The sequence below is a fragment of the Prosopis cineraria genome, unplaced genomic scaffold, assembly GCF_029017545.1.
Source record: "Prosopis cineraria cultivar Desert tree isolate PC_DT_omini unplaced genomic scaffold, ASM2901754v1 PC14, whole genome shotgun sequence".
Taxonomy (NCBI): Eukaryota; Viridiplantae; Streptophyta; class Magnoliopsida; order Fabales; family Fabaceae; genus Prosopis; species Prosopis cineraria.
Genome location: NW_026555345.1, coordinates 21,052,337 through 21,070,738, shown reverse-complemented (window position 1 = coordinate 21,070,738; position 18,402 = coordinate 21,052,337). Strand labels below are relative to the sequence as shown.

General features: G+C 33.2%; 1 protein-coding gene across 3 annotated transcripts; it reads left to right on the top strand.

The window, feature by feature from the left end:
• The first annotated feature begins 13,288 nt into the window (after positions 1-13,288).
• LOC129293359 (probable ADP-ribosylation factor GTPase-activating protein AGD14) lies at positions 13,289-18,032 on the top strand. 3 transcript variants are annotated; one of them, XM_054931280.1, is made up of 11 exons: positions 13,289-13,435; positions 13,897-14,003; positions 14,529-14,590; positions 14,947-15,034; positions 15,116-15,177; positions 15,246-15,333; positions 15,503-15,940; positions 16,804-17,388; positions 17,478-17,638; positions 17,742-17,842; positions 17,952-18,032. In XM_054931280.1, the coding sequence occupies exons 2-10, from the start codon at positions 13,905-13,907 to the stop codon at positions 17,755-17,757; spliced, it is 1,599 nt and encodes a 532-aa protein (XP_054787255.1). In that variant the 5' UTR covers positions 13,289-13,435; positions 13,897-13,904; the 3' UTR covers positions 17,758-17,842; positions 17,952-18,032. The 3 variants fall into 3 exon arrangements, with proteins under 3 accessions (XP_054787255.1, XP_054787253.1, XP_054787254.1); XM_054931278.1 differs by having other exon boundaries at positions 15,246-15,342; XM_054931279.1 differs by having other exon boundaries at positions 13,859-14,003; positions 15,246-15,342.
• Positions 18,033-18,402: the final 370 nt, after the last annotated feature.

Below are 18,402 nucleotides of genomic sequence, written 5' to 3'. Positions count from 1 at the left end.
ATGTGTATATGATATTTAGAATGGTTTTTGGCCACTCTTGTTTGATTTGTAAATTTTGGAGACTTAGGGTCCATTTTGAAAAATGGCACCTGGGTGGTCAAATTTTGGCATAAAGGATTTTTCTATCATTTAAATATTCTATCAAGTGTTTTTAGTCCTATTTGATCCCATAGGTTTGTGACCATTAGGATGAGATTTGGATAATTTTGAAAATGTTTTTACAAAAAAATTGTACTTTTGCATTTGAGTGTCCAAATCTCAATTCGACCGTTGGATTTCTCTAAAACTTGAGTCACAAGTAAAACCTTTTATAAGCTTCATGTGGGCCTTAGAATTATATCAATCGAACACCAGACGGAGAAATGATGCACTTCAAAATTTGGTCTAGAGGAGCTGTCATAACAGCAACAGTGATGATGTTGCAACATGCATGAAATTCAATCCATCCATTGGATCTTTTCAAAATTTAGTATTCTAATAGTACTCTTTAAAAGTGACATGTGGGCTTTGGAATCACTCCGATCGGAGGTTGGATGATGAAATGGTGCACTCTAGAATTGCTGTAAGCTATCATGACAGCAAAAATGACCAAACTTGTAACATGTTTAATTTTTAATCCGATAGTTGGATCTTTTTGAAATTTGGTACACTTATAGTACCCTTTGAATGTGACATGTGAGTTTTAAAATTACTTCAATCAAGAACCAGATGATAGAACGACACCTCTCGAAAGTTGGCTTGGGAGGGCTGTCATGACAGCAATTTAATGTTGTCATGATAGCATCTTTTTACCCCACTTTCGCCTAGCTTGCTTCTGTGCACTATGGGTAAAACCTATAAATTTTTTAAAAAAAAGTTTTAAATTTTTATTTTGCAATCATGTATCTATTTAGTGATTTAAATGATTTCCTTCTTAAGTAGATTTTAGGATCAACTCCTTAACCACACTTAGTTTATTTAAATTGTGTGATTTTTGGATAATACTCGAGATAAATGTTACAATATGTAGAAAATAGTCTTTCTACATTAATTGCAGAATAGAGATAGAAAATCCTTAACTTTCTATACCCCCTAAAACCTATTAAGCTAATCTAAAAAGTGATTTGTAACCATTGTAAAAAGCCTTTTTTGTTATAGTATATCATGCCATATATGTGTATTTACAAATTGAATATGTGAAACTATTTTAAAATTTTTTTTGTCTTTGCTTAGCAATCCACATATTTGATTACTTTACATGCTTTATTTCATATTAGATTTAGTTACTAAGACTTTTGTATCTCATTCTCTATGGTTAATATTTTTACAGGAAGGGGATCGATTGGAGGAGCATTGGAAGAGTGATTTAATGTATGTTATTTGGTAAAACTAATGTATATTTACCAACCTATGACCATTTTGAATATGATAAGCATGTAGATGTTATAATTTGTTTTACCTTGCTTCTAGTGGCTATGAGACTCCTGTCTGCCCTTTATGGCCATAGTGTAGACTTTATTTTTTTTTTAATTGATTCCATGTGTTGGCCATAAGACTTCTAACCACCCCTCATGGTCTTAAATTGATTTTTGAAACATTATGTTATGATTAAAAATTTGGAATTTTAGTATAATTAAGTTGGGTAGCTATAACCCAACTATGGGATTATCTTATATTTTGTGCATGTGCCATTATTGTATGATGGGTGTGTTGTGTGGCCTAGTATTATGAAACCTTGACTTTTAGCTTTGGTTGAGGTTCATAAAACTTAATAAATGTGTGAAAGGGTATTCTAGAAACTTGATAGTTTTATAGTGTCATAGCCCCAAACCAAAGGCATTAGCTAATTTGTTGAAAAACTTATTTTAGAAAATGTAATCTTAGGAATTATGCTCTACCATTTAAAATGTTTTACATCTCTATTACAAATTCTTAAAGATTCTTTTTAATGGAATCCCATTTTGGTATCTCTATTTGGATAAGATTGTTTTGAAACACTATGATGGTTCTATTTGAATTCATGTAGCCCCTTTATTACCATGGTAGATCCTTTTCTACCATAATAGTTGATGTTTATGAAATGTTTTATTATAAGAAAAGTTATTTTTTACCATGATATATTTTTAAATAATCATTTGTTTCTTAATTATCATGGTAAGGTTTTAAATTATTAGTTTTGTTCTTTCTACCATAGTAAGCCTTTTTATTATTATGGTAGTATTTGAAAAATTATCTTTCATTTTTATTACCATGGTAGACATTTTTCTACCATAGTAAATGATTTAAAATTTTTGATTTTTTGATAATAATATTGTTTTTTTTCTACAATGGTAAATGATTTAAAATTTTTAAATTTTTGATAATAATATTATTTTAAATATGGTAAATCCAATGTGTAAGTAAAGAATATTTCAAACTTCACTTTTGCAAATTTCATAATAAAAATAAGTATTATTTTTTTATGGTTCAATTGAATTTTCATATTGTTAGCTAATGCTCTCAAGGATAAATACATTAATGTTGTGTTTGGATGGCTATGGATTTGTATTTGAATTTGGATTTGGGCTAAATTCTTTGTTTGGATACATAAAAATATATGGATTTAGATTTACCCCAAATTCAGATCCAAATCCCATCCTAATTCCTTTATAATTTAAAATACTCTCTAAAACCCTGTTATTTTAAATCTTAGTCTTCTCATCTCTTGCATTGCAATCGTTGCCTTTGTCCTCATCACTTGTATCTAGCATTGTCATTCCCTATTACTACTCTATTCTAATCTCTCTCGCTCAGGTGCCATTCTCGTCTCTCTCACTTAGGTGAGTCCAATCTTTTACTTCCCTCATCTCTCAAAGCTTCTCTTTGTTTTATCAACACTCACATTATCACTATCCTCCTTAGTCTCTTCTTCTAGGATCTGCGTTTTATTGGAAGCTTATGCTGTCATCATTGTTGTTTGAGGTTTTAATAATTAATAATAATTTAGATTTAGTGCATCTTTATAACATTCACTAATAAATTTGAAACCTAAGAAAACTACTTCTAGTCCTATTCACATTAAATATATATCTAAGAGTACCATTTTCAAAGAATGATATTTGGTGTTGTGGGTTTTGTTTGTCATTCTTAATTGAGTACATAATTTTTCTAGCATAACCCTAACTTAATTATAATGCCATGAAATGCTAAAATGTATTCATCTTGTGCTATTTTGCTTCTAATGATATTTGCTTTTGAAGTTATAAATAAAACACAATTTTGTTTAGTGTACTGAATATGTGAAGCATAATATAATGAGGAACTTTTGGGAAAAGAGGACGTAATTCCATTGCTTTTACATGAAAAATGCTGTCATGCTAAAATTAAGGTCACTTTTACATGTCAAAATTATAGGCAATGTTCTATTTATTTGGTTTTAATTAATTTTGTAATCCGTATGGATTTTCATTGTGAAGAAGCTCAACTTGATGCTTGAGTAGAAATGACAAGTTAGCTATAAGTACAAGGTAGTAGAAGTATATAGTAATTTTAAAGGGTCCCTCCTCAAAAGTGTTAAGTATAGTTAGAAGGTTTGATGCTCAAAGCACTTTTTTCTAGAGATTGAAAATTTGCCCACAAACTAGAATGGAATTCAACATTAGATATTATTTATTTTCTTCAGTTAGGCATGACTTGACCTTGGCTTGTGCTGGAGCATTAGCTACTAGTTTTAATCCTGATCTGTCTTTGAATTACAGCAGTTTGCACATCAATTTGGTGCTCATTACTTGTAGTAAGAACTCTAAAATCTTATTATAGTCTACTTAGTGTTTTATTATGCATTTTAAACTACATATCAGCTGATAGTTGCCTAATCATTATTCTTGATCCTATTTTTTCGTATTATTATTTCACCATGTCCTAGTCATTGACCTCTTTATTTACAAGAAGCCAATACATATTAGAGATGATTTTTATTGTTAAGTTCCTTCTTTTAACGACTTGTCACTATTAAGTTCAATGTGGCGTGTGAAGAACTATTTATAAATTATTAATTTATTTAATTCGTTATGCTTCTTTTGCTCTTCATAATGACTTGTAATTGTTAAGTTCCTTCTTGATCATTGTTAATAGAAAATGAGCAAAAAAGAATTTCAAATTCAAGCAATGTTGAGAGCAAGGAATAAGCACATTCCATCATCTTCTTCACTTTCTCAGTTAACACTATTTAAAGTTATTGTACAAGGTCAATCATCTAACTTAGATTGCCAACAAATTGAAAGGAAAAAGAAAAATCAAGATCAAATGTCATATGGAATATAGAAATGGATAATTTGTTTGGTCAAATGCTATATGAACAATTAGCACTAAGTAACAAGAGTGATGGGGAGTGGAAACCTCAAGCATATCATGTGTAACATCTTTAATTTTAAATCAAGATTAATTAAGTTCAAAAGACTAATTAAGTGTATTTGTGAGGTGTGTGGCCAGAGAGGCCTAACGAGCATGTTTGGTCTTGATTTCAGTTCTAAATGTGGGTCTAAAGGAGAATCAGGTCACCCAGGAATGGAAGAGGGAGAATTTCTGAAGGACGTGATTCTATGCCATGTGCCATGGCTTATGGTTGGTCTGCCACAGTGCATGCGTGACAACCTACCTAGAAGAGGCTCTTTATGCTATGCACCACGGCACATTGTGCGTCTGCTAAAGCACATGGTCAGAATTTTACAGTATTAAGTCACGAACCTAAAGTAAAAGAGAAGAGGAAACAAAGGGAATCGAGAGAGTGATGAAAAGCTGAGCTAGGGCTTGAAGAAACTGATTATCGAGAGTAAATTGGAGCTCATAAACACTAAAGGTAAGCTTCCTTACTTAAATCTTTCTCTCTTCTTCCATTTTCTTGATAGTAGAGGTTAGGGTTTGATTGTTAATGATGATTTTTAGTCCATAAAAGTTATGGGTCTAAATCCATTGACTTAAATAGAGTTAATGGGAATAGATTGAGCTAAGTAAACTTGGTATTTATGATTTTATGATGATTGGTGATTAGAGGATATTAAATATATGAAATTCTCATAAATTAGGTAGTTGGGAATAATGTGGTTGCATTAATGCCCATTTAAGAGCTCAATGTTACTAATGAGAGTTAAAGGAAGCCAAAAAGCCTTATGGGTACTCTTACATGGGTCAAGAATAAATCTTGAGTATTAAGAAATGATGAAATGTTAGTGAAAAATAGCTCAAAAATGGATATTGATATTTTATAATGGTAAATTCTTGTAGTGTGACTACCATTGACACCATTCAAGCTTCTTGGAAGTTTTGGAAGTGAGCAGTTGAGGGGTGAAACTTTTGACCTCTTAAAGGTTTGAGGTAATTGGAGGAATTCTACCATATACTTGTGTGTGTTTATTAGTTTATTGAGTTATGATTTATCATTGAAATGTGTAAAATAAAAAGAAATGCAAGTGTGGCTTAATTTGTTAGGAAATCCACTAGATCTAATTTGTGAGTTTTATGCTTTATGGTGTAAAATTTTCCTGAGAACAATAGTGGTGGATTTTTGTATTAATGTTTATTAAGAGTTCAATGATCTTGCAAATTGAGAAGTAACATAAATTTTTGTTTAAGTGAAGTTCAATGATGTTTTAAAATAATGGAGTTCAATGATTTTGATAGTGTGAAGTACAATGATTGTGAAGTTAGAGTTCAATGACTCATTTGTTTTAAAGTTCCATGAAATGTGATTGAGAAATTTAATGATTGTGTAATGACGAAGTTCAATGAAAATTGATATGTGAAGTTCTATGAACTGTATATGTATGAGTTATGGCATAAATGTGTATGGCATGATCTTGAGACGCGAGAGTTCGCCTAGGAAATGGAGTAAATGATAAAATCCATGTGGTAAAGCCTATTCGTGTGATGATTTGCCTAGATTGATTCTGTCCATATTGTCCCACTTGTTCAATGAGGGACTATCCCACTAGTTTAACAAGGGACTCAAACCTAGCTAGCTATCCATCGATTCAATGAGGAAGTTAGTCTAAGGTATATGACACCCCATAGTGTAAAAAATGGGAGAAATCGTGTTCTATAAGTGAGTTGGGTGTGCCTTGGCTAGGTAATCTCCTCACAAGTGTTTAGGCTAGGAATGTCAAAGAATATAAACTATTCTATTGAGTTATAGCCCACGATTTCAAGTCAGAGGAATAAGGAGGATATAAGGGAGGTATGATCATGCATATAGTGAGTAAAGGCATTTGATGTCTATATCTTAATTTCTGCCATTATGTTTGTTAATGATTTGTGTGACCAACTCTCTTATATAAAAAGTGCTAAAAGCACTGTTTCCCAAGTAAATGTTATTATGTGAGCTAAATTGTAAATATCTAATTTCAATTGTTTCACATGGGTTAAAGTATTAATATTAACTACTACTTGCATTTAAACTAATTGGCATGCATTAGTATGAGTTAGTTGGACCTTGGTTACTGAGTAGTTATACTCACCCCATCATCTTTAATATTACAGGGAATAGCTCAAAAGGTGTGGATAGAGAAAAATACCCAGCGGCTTAGGATTGCAATCCCTTGTAGTAGGCCTCCTTATTTTGAGTAAACTTATGTGTATGATAATTTCAATTGCCAATCAGGATTTCTCTTTTGTTACTTACTTGCATTATGTGAAGTGTAAATTGTAATGGTATTTTAGGCCCTAGAGAGGGAGTTGATGATTATGTGTTATAGTGATAGGGTTAAAATACTGATGCAAGTGAGGGTAGAGAGTATTATATGATGATCGGGGACAACTTGATAAAAATTATGGTAAGCTCCCCTTTTTTATGTTTTTGAGTTTAAAGGGTGGAGTAGTGAAAATTTAATTTGAAAATATTTCTTGTGTTATGGTGCATTGCACGAGTTGGTTTTGATGATTTATATGTGGTCATATTGTTGTGGGTGGCCATTAGTCCTTGGTATTTGGTTTGGACACTTGAAGTTGTGAAATCTATTGCAAAAGTATAAGTTTTAAAAATGGTGTTCAATTTTTGTTTTAAAAAAATTTGAGTTTAATACCAATGCCATTAGTTAGAGCCCGAAAAGAGCTTTCTGTAGACACCTAGTTTGCGTCACTTGAATGTCGAACGGAGATTTAGGGCACGTTAGAAATTGGCCTTAATGCTATCAAAATTGATGACAGAATTCACTATCAAATTCATGCAATTGTACCGTGGCGCATGATGTCACGAGCCGCAACATGTGTCACAAAGGCGAACATGCTGCAATGCATGTTCAACGAGCAGCGGCACACGCCTCAAAATTTTTTAAAATTTCTCTTGTTTCAAACAAATGCACTCACTTATACAATGATTCCTTGCTTTCGCATAACTGTGAACTTTGATTTGTCTGATTACAAGACTCAAAAATGATTTTAGTTTTACAAACTTGGGTCCCCATTTTGTTAATCGATGAAAATTTTGTTTTTTAAAGATTATTATAATCCCATTTCCTGATTACTTGGGACTTGGATTTAATTATGGGATTAAAAGGAGGAGGATATTACATCATGTTGTAGTAGATGTGTTAAATGCAAAATTAGTTCTTACTTCGGTGGTTAGTAATGTGAAGAATAGAATGAAGGCTAGGAAAAGGCATTATTCAGTTATTACTAATATCAGAACAAGAACCAAGTTCAAATGGGATGATGATAAGAAGATGGTGGTGATTGAGATAGAAGATGTTGTCAAATAGAACGAATATGTTGAGATATGTAGAGTTTTAATAGTATGAAATTTACTTTAAATTTTGAAGTATGTAAAGTTTTAATTGTTATTAATGTTTCATTTAACAACTTTAATTTTTTTCCTAGACTTTTCCTAAAGCAAGTGGCTATCAAAATAGAAGAATAGAGAATTGGGATGACATTGTCATGTCACTGGTGAAGGTGCTACTAATTTTCAACATGTTAATGAGAAAATAGATCAAGAAGGAAATGAAGTGCAATATAATATCAATTTACAAGATCAAGATACTTCAAGGTCAAATCCATAAAGTTTTGGAAGAGTTAAAAGAGTTAGAAAAGATCCTTTAGATGATGCAGTAATGGAGGAATCTAACTCATTTAAAGAATATTTGCAAAGTAAAAAAAAATATTAATGGAGAAGAAGTTCACGCTCTAGTCTCCCAAATTCAATGACTTCAAAAAGTGGAAGTGTTTCAAGTCATTAGAAAGCTAATAAAGGGTGATTCAAAAGAGTTTAATTTACTCAAGTCCCTTCCTACTGATGGAAAAAAAAAAGAGTAGATTCGATTTCTTCTTGAAAGTTGATAGTATTCATGGCTTCCAAAGTAGTTGGCTAGCACACAAGTGTCTTTGATGCCATTGCATAATGCTACTTCCTCTACCTTGTTTACTTCTTTGCTATCTCTACACAATAACAAGTGGGGTTGTCTATTTAAAGGTACCCTTCTTCAATTTCCTTTCAAATTCGCTATATCATTTAAATTATCAATACTGTGGTTCATAATTCTCATTTCTAGGTGGCTTTTTTAGCAAAATAGGCACTAGTACATAATTGATATTTGATTGTCCTCAGTATAATTGTAATAATGAGGACGATGATGCTTGGTTAATTTAGGCATTTTGGGTATAACATGTTATCCTTACCCTTTAAAGATACGCATTAGTAATTTTTCTTCTTGCCTAAGAAAAGTAGCAATAATCTATGATGAAATAAGTCTGGACAAGGGAATGATCTACAAGATTCAGTTCAGGGCTTCACATAAGCACAATTTTCAAGTGTCAATTTGATTAAAATGGAAGGCATAGGCAGTTCTCAAATTCTAGTTCCTTCACAGCAAGCTTGAAGTTTAAAAATTCAAATTTTAGAGAAGGTATTTGTTTTTGTTAATAACACAGTTTTCATTCAATTGCTTGCTCGCTGAGGTACGGGGTTCTCTACTGATAAGGAAGGAGGCTAGATTTTAAAATGAGGAATGATAGATATGAAATAAAGGCCTCTCATACTAACATAATCTACAACTAATAAGCGATTGACAATAGAAACCGCCAGGCTCTCAGAACTGCTCCTACTGCTAAGTGCCAATAGAGTTTACAATGCTCTTAGGCTCCTCCTAGTCTTACCATATGAGTAATTGTCAACAAATACCCCCCAGCTTGATGCGTTGTTGTTTATTTGAAAAAAAGTTTGGTAGCAGCTAATAAATTTGGAGCATACACATTATTTTTTTTGGCACTGGATCCCCAATTCCCAATACTTGAAATTAAAGGGCTGTAATCAGAAGGATTGACCATAGACTATGGTATAGTCTAGCTAGGCTATGGGCTCTCTGGCATTGACTTAGATTAGTCACTTATAGGAAATAAAATGTAGGCTGACTCTAAGAATGCTCATTTACTTTTTAATACATGTGTTAGCCTGTATCCTCACCATTATGGTGTCATAAAACTTCTTGCAGACACTTCATGAAGACTATCTTTATTGTAGCATCAGTCACATCTATGGAGGAGACTTCTATGAATAAATTGGCTGAATATACACTTGGGTTGTTAGAAGAAGTGCTTCTCTTCTCTTCTATGCCTTTGTTTTTTCAGGTCCCTTATTCTATGCAAGCAAAATAGGATTTGTCTTTAAGTGTAGATTGTTAAGGCCTACAAGACCAACTAGGTCTTCCAAATTTATCAAAATTTTATTGGTGCTATTTTTTCAAAACTTTTGATGCTTTCTACTGTACTTTCTTGTGTTATATGATGCTTTCTTGTTTTAACTTTCAGAAAGTTGATAATATTCAATATTTCTACCATTTGTTAAAACATTTCTATTTTTCCCTTTATTTGACATTGATACTATAACATATAGAGATACTTTAGTTTTTATGAAATGAATATCAAGTTGATAGAGTAATATAAATTTTTCTTTTTCAACTGGAACTTATTTGTAGTCAAAGGTTTCTTTGTCTTTTCTATATTAATGCTTTTTGATTGTATTGGAGCTAAAATTCATTGCAGCCATTTTGAATATGTAGTCAGAATATATATACTCATATTATCTTGATTTGCCTCTTTGATAATTTCTTCCAAGTGGAAATCTTTTATACCAAATTCTTGGCAAGCTTTTATTTCCATCACAAGTTTTATGGATAGAGTTAGAACATTGTTAAATGACCATCTCGTTTATTATGATATTGGCAAGCTTGTATGCCCTCTACTTTCATTTGTTCGAGCCTTGTGGCTTGAGATTTTCATTTATTTTAGGATTTCATGTGTTTGTGACTCATAAAGTCAGATTATAAGTGTAAAGAAAAAGCAAAAATGAATTTTTTTTTGGTGTTTGAAAATTTTGGTAATATTCTTAATATTTTGCTTTAATTGGTATTGAAAATATTTAGTTTTGGTGTTTCAAAATTTTAACAAAGTTCTTAATATTTGTTTTATTGTTGAATGGCAAATCAATTATATAATTCATCATTTTAAATTAAATTTTTATTTTGTTTCTATTGATCAGATTTTCTAAAAAATGATTAGGATAATATGATTGAAGGGTAAAAATTTTGGTTGATAATTTAAATACAAAATAATAAAAAAATTTAAAATAGAATTGGATTATAGTTATTTGAAATTTCTTGCACAATTCAAACAAAGAATTTTAGTAAAATTTGAAATTTTTTTAACTATCCAAACAAAAAAATTGAAATACATGGAAGATTTTAAATGTGAAATTTCAAATCTTAATTTCAAATCCAAATATACAAATCCAAACGCTACCCAACATTACTTCATCTCCTTTGCTCAAGAAGCCTTACAATTCTTCTTGGTTTTGGAAAGGCATTTTCTCATGTGCTGATCTTTTAGTTTCAAAGTTGAAATGGAAAGTTGGTTCTAGTACAAGCATCCCTCTCAAGAACCCACTTTGATATCCTGTTGAAAATGCTCATAACACTTTAGATGTCAATTCTCTCAAAGTTGCAGATTTAATAAATGCAACCTCATTCCTCTGGTTGGCATAAGCACAAGTGGAATCATTGGTTACTCTACACCTTATACAACAATCGAACCACTAGAAATATACTGTGCATTCCTCTTCCTCTTTCTCATCAGGATAAATTCATTTGGACAGGATCAAGTTATGGAGAGTATACTGTTCGACAAGGTTTCAAATTTCTTTCATCCCAAAGTAGGGTACAACTTCTTCACTCACATAATGCTATGTAGAAGGTCATATGGAAATTAAATTTTCCCTTCAAATACGTTCACTTCATCTAGAAACTCATTCATAAAGCACTTCTATTTGGTGTTGTGATGAACATAATCTCTCTTGCAATGTATTGTGTTTTTTTGGATGTTTACAGCTGAAATGGTAGATTGTATTTTCGCTTTTTGTGACTTCACTAGATCACTTTGGTTTGTTTGCTTGGACATTATGACATCTTCATTTTCGTCTGGTGATCTTACAAATTGGTTATTGCATATTTTTCAACTATATGTAATTAACTCAATTGAACAAATTACCCGTATTATTGTCTTTTTGAACTTAATTTGGCAGGTAAGAAATCAGTTCATTCACTAGGGAATTCCTCAATGTTCTGCCAGTTTTATTAGATCATTAAACAACCATTGTTTTGTAGTAGAAAATGTTTGCTAATGGGATGTTAATTCTCACTTTGAGATAGCTCCTCAGCATGAGTCTTTTACCTCTATCGATAATGGTTTGTCCTTTGCCAGATTAGGATCTTCCTTGGTGATCAATTCTTGCATGAGGTTTACGGTTAGGAAGCAAAATCACATTTCAAATCTTTTTTTATCTATGTCTTTGGGCTGCTATAAGGTGGGTTTGTAATTTAAACCTGAGTTATGGTCCATTTAGTTTGAGCATGAAAGATCTAATGCTTCAAGAGAGGTTACTTCAAGAATGTCCTCTCAAGCAGGGAAAATATGGATGTTGTGATTGAAGATCTGCGTGTGTTATTTGTCTCATTTAGACTTTAGCCCTTCAAGTTGCTTAAGAGGACATCTTCTATTCTATTTTTGGTTTTTCTCCTTAGTTTTTTAATGTTTATTATGTAACTTGAGCATTTCCTTGTATATTTTTTTTAAATATATTTTTCTTCTTTTAAAAAAGAATTTTTGTATAGAAATACCTAAAATTTTTAAGGGAGAATGGCAGTGAGGGTCTCAGAGGAAAAAAAAAATAGCAGAACACAACTAAATGCTCATCTATTCATAAGTAGATCAATAAACCTATATTTGTGAATAAATGAACTTTTAATTATATTCGGCCCTCACTGTAGATCCTTGCGGCCATTCTCCCAGTTTTTTTCAAGCATTAAAACCAGCAACTACAAAATTTGTTATTATATAAATGCCACGTAGGATGCCATCAGGGCCTTGAGGTTGGGAACTGACATTGGAGGACATTTCTGTCATTGCGAAGTCATTCCATCATTGTCGGAATCTGCATTTTCGTCCCTCCCATATTTTAAAGGAATTTATGATAATTTTTGGAAATGAATTATGGATGGGAATGTAAGTTCGATGCAAGGAGATAAATATGTTTGATATGTCATAAAAAGAAATAATATTTGAGTTTAGTAGGAAAATAATATTTATAATAATTTAAAATATATTAAAAGAGATTTTATTAATTTTTAAATCATTAACATATTTTAAAAAAATTTAAATGTCTTAATTTCTATAAACATTTTAACTACCTTAATTTCATACAAATATTTTATTTATAAAATATTACTAATGTTTATTATGAATTAAAAAACACGCTATTTTTTTAAAATAAACCATTCTATTTACTACTCATAATCAATATTTACTATAAATTTTATATTTTATAATAAGGAATTGCATGATGATTATATTATAAGTGTGACGTGGACGATTATTTTGAACTCCACAGTATTTTCCTTACAAATATACCTTGCTTTGCTTATATGAATAGCAAAGAGAACCCTCTTTACTCAGTAATTAGAAGGAATATATTATAACTATACGAGTGAGTTTCCCAAGCCGCGATGTTTCTAGAAATTAAAAAAAATGTTATGGTCAAGAAATCTAATCTTAGCTTAAAAAGACAGACTAGTCGCCATGTAAGACTGGCTTGACCATGGACCGTGGTTATAAGTTCAACAAGCAGATCGACGCCACAGAATAGAGACACGTCATTCTCGTAGGATCTTTGCACCGTTAAATTTGTCACACATAATTTACGCCTCTCTCTCTCTCTCTCTCTCTCTCTCTCTCTCTCCCCGCCTTTTTCTTCACATTTTTATAGAGTTTGGCTAAAGCTCTCTGAGCTGTACAAAGCCGTGGTTTCCAACTCAGTAAGATCTGCTGCTCTTTCTCTCTCTTCCTCGTCTGCACTAGCCGTGGATCCCTTGGACATCGTCTTCGGCTTACGAAAAAGCTGCAGAAATAGAAGTATTTCTTGATATTCAGCTAAATTGAGGTTAGTTCCATTTTCACTTTATCTCCTCAATTCTTCTTCCCTTTGTTGCCTCCTCTTCTTTAGGTTCATATAAAACCAGTCAACCTTTTTGTTTTTCTTAGTTGAGTGTGATGCTTTCTGAAAGTTTGTTTCATTGCTGTGTTGTTTACATTTGAACGTTGATCGCTAAGAAAAGGAACGAGAGAGTTTTTAAATTTTCTGTATGCATTACTATTGGACATCAACGAACTTAGTGCGAGTCCTATGGAGTAAAATGTTTGACGCCATTGTATTCGTATTGGTTTTTTTGAATTAAGTGCGTGAATGATCACGAGTTTAAAAGCATGAAGTTTTTACTCTGTTCGCCGGTTTTACTTTTCGAGCAAGTTATTGAAGTTTGATGATCATGTCTGGTAAGAAATTTTGATTAAGTGAGCGTTGTAGGATTTTTCTGTAATATGACTATCGCTCCGACTTGGCAGAAGAAGAGATGGCAAATCGACTAAAGGAAGATGAGAAAAATGAGCGAATAATTCGAGGTCTTCTCAAACTACCAGCGAATCGCAGATGTATTAATTGCAACAGTCTGGTAAAATAACTCTCATGTGCTTCTTACACGATTTTAGTTGTCAAAAGTCATTCATGTGATATTTCCATTTTTCATTGCCTTGATATTTTATGGATGAAATTGATTTGAAGTTGCTGTATTCAGCCAAACTCTGTAATTCTGTAAATTATCACCCAATTTATTGCTACTGATAATATACAATGGTGGAACACAAATAATACATTGCGGCAGGTCATTAAGACTATGCCGTTTCCTCTTTAGCATGTTAGAATGTGCTAAAATGGACAACAAAAACACTGACAGGGCAGTCAGCAGGAGCCAGGAGTTTTAAAACTCTTCTCCAACGTGTACCAAAATAGGTTCATAAAATTTCTATTTTGTGTTTTTCTTCTTTAGCAGTTACAGTTAGTTTACTGCTTTCAACTCACATTGTTTCGGTGGTCTGTGGACATATTTGTTTTAATTTCTAACCAGATCCTTCTAGAAATAGCATTGTGCCTGATCCATTTCACTAATATCCGTTTTTTCCCTTTTTCATCCAAGCAGGGGCCGCAATATGTATGCACAAATTTCTGGACATTTGTTTGCACAAGCTGTAGTGGAATACAGTAAGCCCTTAGCCCCTTACAATATTTTTTGTATTCTGTATTTGTCAAGTTTCTAAAAGTAGTTACCATAGTTTCCGAATAGTACATGTTTCTACAGTGTATGCAGGCCTGCTCTACTGACCAGAATCACTCATTGTAATGGACTTGATCTTTGTCATGTGCTTATGGTTTGCATGCTTTTCATGTATTTTACTTGAGCTTCTACTACAGCTATGTCTAAGGCAAGCTGCCATATTCTGTGTGAATAAGAAGTACATTTTGTATAATCTTCTGTACTGTAGAGGTGAAGATAGTGTTTCCTTTCTGCTGAATGCATTGTACCTGAAAGTGAATTACTTTTGTGTGTCAATTTCCAGCCGGGAATTTACGCATCGAGTAAAGTCAATATCAATGGCCAAGTTCACTTCGCAAGAAGTTAGTGCACTTCAGGAAGGAGGGAATCAGGTATATCGGCTTGTTTGCAGTTATAGTGCACTTGAGGAATTCCCTTTCATTGGTTGATTTGGCTGTTTTTAATTCTTGCAGCATGCAAAAGAAGTTTATTTTAAACAATGGGATCCTAAAAGTTATTCTCTCCCTGATAACAGGTAACTAGTTGCTTGTAATCTATTATAATTGCCTGATACGTTGTTCTGATTGGCATGTTTGGTGCCAGTAATGTTGGCAGGCTCCGCAACTTTATTAAACAAGTTTATGTGGATAAAAGATTCACTGTTGAGAGGACCTATGACAAATCACAGAGAGTAAATACAGTAAAGTCTCATTTGTCCCCAGTTTGAATTCATTATTTTTGGAATAGATAAAACATTTTGTTTAAAATTGAACGTTAACAAGTACACTATTTTACTTTATGAATACCTGGAGCCTTTCCATTATATTTACGTCTCCTCTCTTGCATTGCATGTTGTCCAGGGTGACAAGGATCATTTCTCTGAAAACTCGAGAGTTCAATCATATCAGGGTGGTCCTAAAAGCCCACCATATGATGACACATATAAACACCAATATAGTGACAGCTCTAGTCTAGGTGGAAGAAGTCCTGGGCATGATCAAGAAAGTAGGGAGTATAGTAATGATAAGAGAAGTCTTAGTCATCCTCCAATTATCAACGATTGGCGCCAAGAAGATAGAGTTGGAGATGAGAGGAGGTTTGAAGGTCGTAGAGGATCTGATGGAGATTATAAGCTGGAAGGCCAATTGCCTGGGCAAGCCAACAAGCTAGATTCTTCAAGTCCACCTGTGGTTCGGTCTGTCAGAGATATTTTGGGAGAAAATGCAGTTCCTCTTGAAATAAATGGAACCCCTGAAACAAATAGTGGAAAAGCTAATGATGGCTCAGCTCTCACACAGGTGAAATTATTATTTGTGATGTTCCTTATGATTCAGCCATTTGGGCAATCTTGCTGCAAAGCCTGCTGTTACTGTAGAGTTTGTTAGGTGTTAATCAGTGCTAAGTTGTTGGCTACAATTTGTTAGCATATTAAAGTTGATCATTAGCTTTCAACATCTCACTAGGCTATATATTTTAGGAGGCTTTATTTTCCCTTTTAACTTCTTGGTTCAACTGTATTCTATATTCTGTTATATATAAAGGGCTAAGAATTTCATGGCTGACAACTTGTCCAATGACATTTAGTAGGCATTTCTTCCCTTTTAATTAGGAGTGAAATTTTACCCAACAGAGATAAACTGGTTGATTTGTGTTTAAAATGGATGAGGCTTTGTTGCATTTAAAATGGATTATGACATTTTGTTATGCATGCAACTGTATTTCTTTTGTGTAACCATGCATTAGGCAGGATGCTTTTGGTTTACCATGTTTACCATGTGGTATGTATGAGTTCAATATTATATTTTAGTCTTGAACACTGAAATTCTAGTGTCACCCAACTGTATACACGCTCAAAATTGAGGCAGTTCTTTCTTAATAAATGCCTTTATTTCTACATTAAAAAAATTGTTTATTTTATATCCTGTTGGTTGCTAGTGGATTTATTATCATCCCTGAATGAGTTGATCTTTTCGTTTACCATCTTTAAAAAATTGGAATTATGAATTAGCATGAACACTAATTATTGCCTCTTTCCCTTTTATTGCTGTATTTTGACATCTCATTGTTTTTTTCTCTCTATTGTATATTTGTATTGTGGGGTGCTCAATAATGATTTTAAATTGTAAATTATATGACCATAGCTGACTGCTTATAATTGCAGAGGACTGTATCTTCCAGTAGCTTCGCATCCAGCATTGGAAACCCTGCAGAAGTTAAGCTTGAGACTACTAAGAGCCTGATTGATTTTGATGATGAGCCTGAGCCTCGGGTAGATCCAGCAATTACTTACATCCAACAAACTACCACACAATCCATTGCAGAGCAACCAAATTCCAGAGATGACAATAATTGGGCCTCTTTTGATGTGACCCCACAAGCAAAAGCAACTCAAACTCCTTCAAATGTAAATGCACTGGAATCCATGCTTTCCCAATTGTCAGTATCATCATCATTACCAGCTCATGCTCCTCAAGTCCAACATGGTTCCAGTGTTGTAACACCTGTTCCTGGGAGGAGTATGACATTACAAAGAACTGGGAACCTATCTGTTTCACCTGCTGGGCCTGCACCAGCACCATCTCTTACTGCTACTGCCGTTGGAGCTGCAACTATTAGCAGCTTTGCGACTTTTCCATCCGGTGGTTCTTCAGCATTGCAGCATCCACAGCCTTTGTTCCCTCCCAATGTTGGTCAGTCTTTGACTCATCAGTCTACACCACAACCAATAGGAGAATCGAATAATCAGGCATGGCTTATGGAAAAATCTTATCTTACATTCTGTTTATGCAGATGCAATCTTTGTTCACTTTCTTGTTTCATGGAAATATCTTGCAGCCATGGAGTATGCCTCCAGCTCCAACAATACATGGCCATCCGAGCATGTCACTGCCACATGTATCCCATCTTATCTCTAAGCCTGCTACTGAGACTAGCTCCAGTGCTGCTCCAGGACTGTCTGTTGAAGTAAAACAAGTGGAAGAAAAGAACTTCCTGAGGTACTCTTCCTTCTTGTTTTACTTCAAAAGGCATCTACTCTGTACACTTGATGGATGTGTGTAATGTACAGTATTGCTTACAATAGCTTATAAATTTCTGCAGGATCTTTTTACTGTAAAGTATTATTGCTTCCCTGCTGCAGTTCCAGGGTGGTATATGGTCCCACCTCATGGCATGGAATCTCAATGCCATATAATACTGTGGTAATGCTATTGCAATCCAACTACGGGTGCATACAAATTTTTTCTCTTAATCTACAGCTTAGGCATTTGTGTAAGCATTTCTCATATAAATGCCTACTCTCTGTTACAGCCCATGCCAAGTCTTCAGCGACCATCAAAATCAACAAACCCATTTGAAATTGGCAGTGAACCACTTCCGGTTCAAACAACTGTACGTGACTTCTGTTATTTTAGAACAATAGTGTTATACATAATATCTTAGACCTTTGAAAACTTCATAACCTTATCCATGTATGGTAGGTCATACGTGATATTTGAATGAACCCACTGATTGCTGAATGGGGATTTGCTTCTTTTACCATTCATTTGGATGGGGAGAAAAATAAAGAGGAAAGAAAACTGACGGAAAACTCCTAACAATAGTAAAAAAATTTTACTAGTTTTGGAAATTTCTCTTCCTATTTTTCTTTCCTCCATATTTTCTTATGACTTTTCCCTCCATCCAAACCAAGCTTTCTAATACAGTATAGGTTTAGAGAGGACAGTAATTTTGAATAATCGTCTGTGGAAGATCAGTGGTA

What these genes read in the sequence shown, in the direction of transcription:
- LOC129293359 (XM_054931278.1), top strand. Translation starts at nt 13,905, where the DNA reads ATGGCAAATCGACTAAAGGAAGATGAGAAAAATGAGCGAATAATTCGA. An exon ending in GTATTAATTGCAACAGTCTG is followed by an intron (nt 14,004 to 14,528) that starts GTAAAATAACTC and finishes TCATCCAAGCAG; the next exon opens with GGGCCGCAATATGTATGCAC. An exon ending in TATTCTCTCCCTGATAACAG is followed by an intron (nt 15,178 to 15,245) that starts GTAACTAGTTGC and finishes GTTTGGTGCCAG; the next exon opens with TAATGTTGGCAGGCTCCGCA.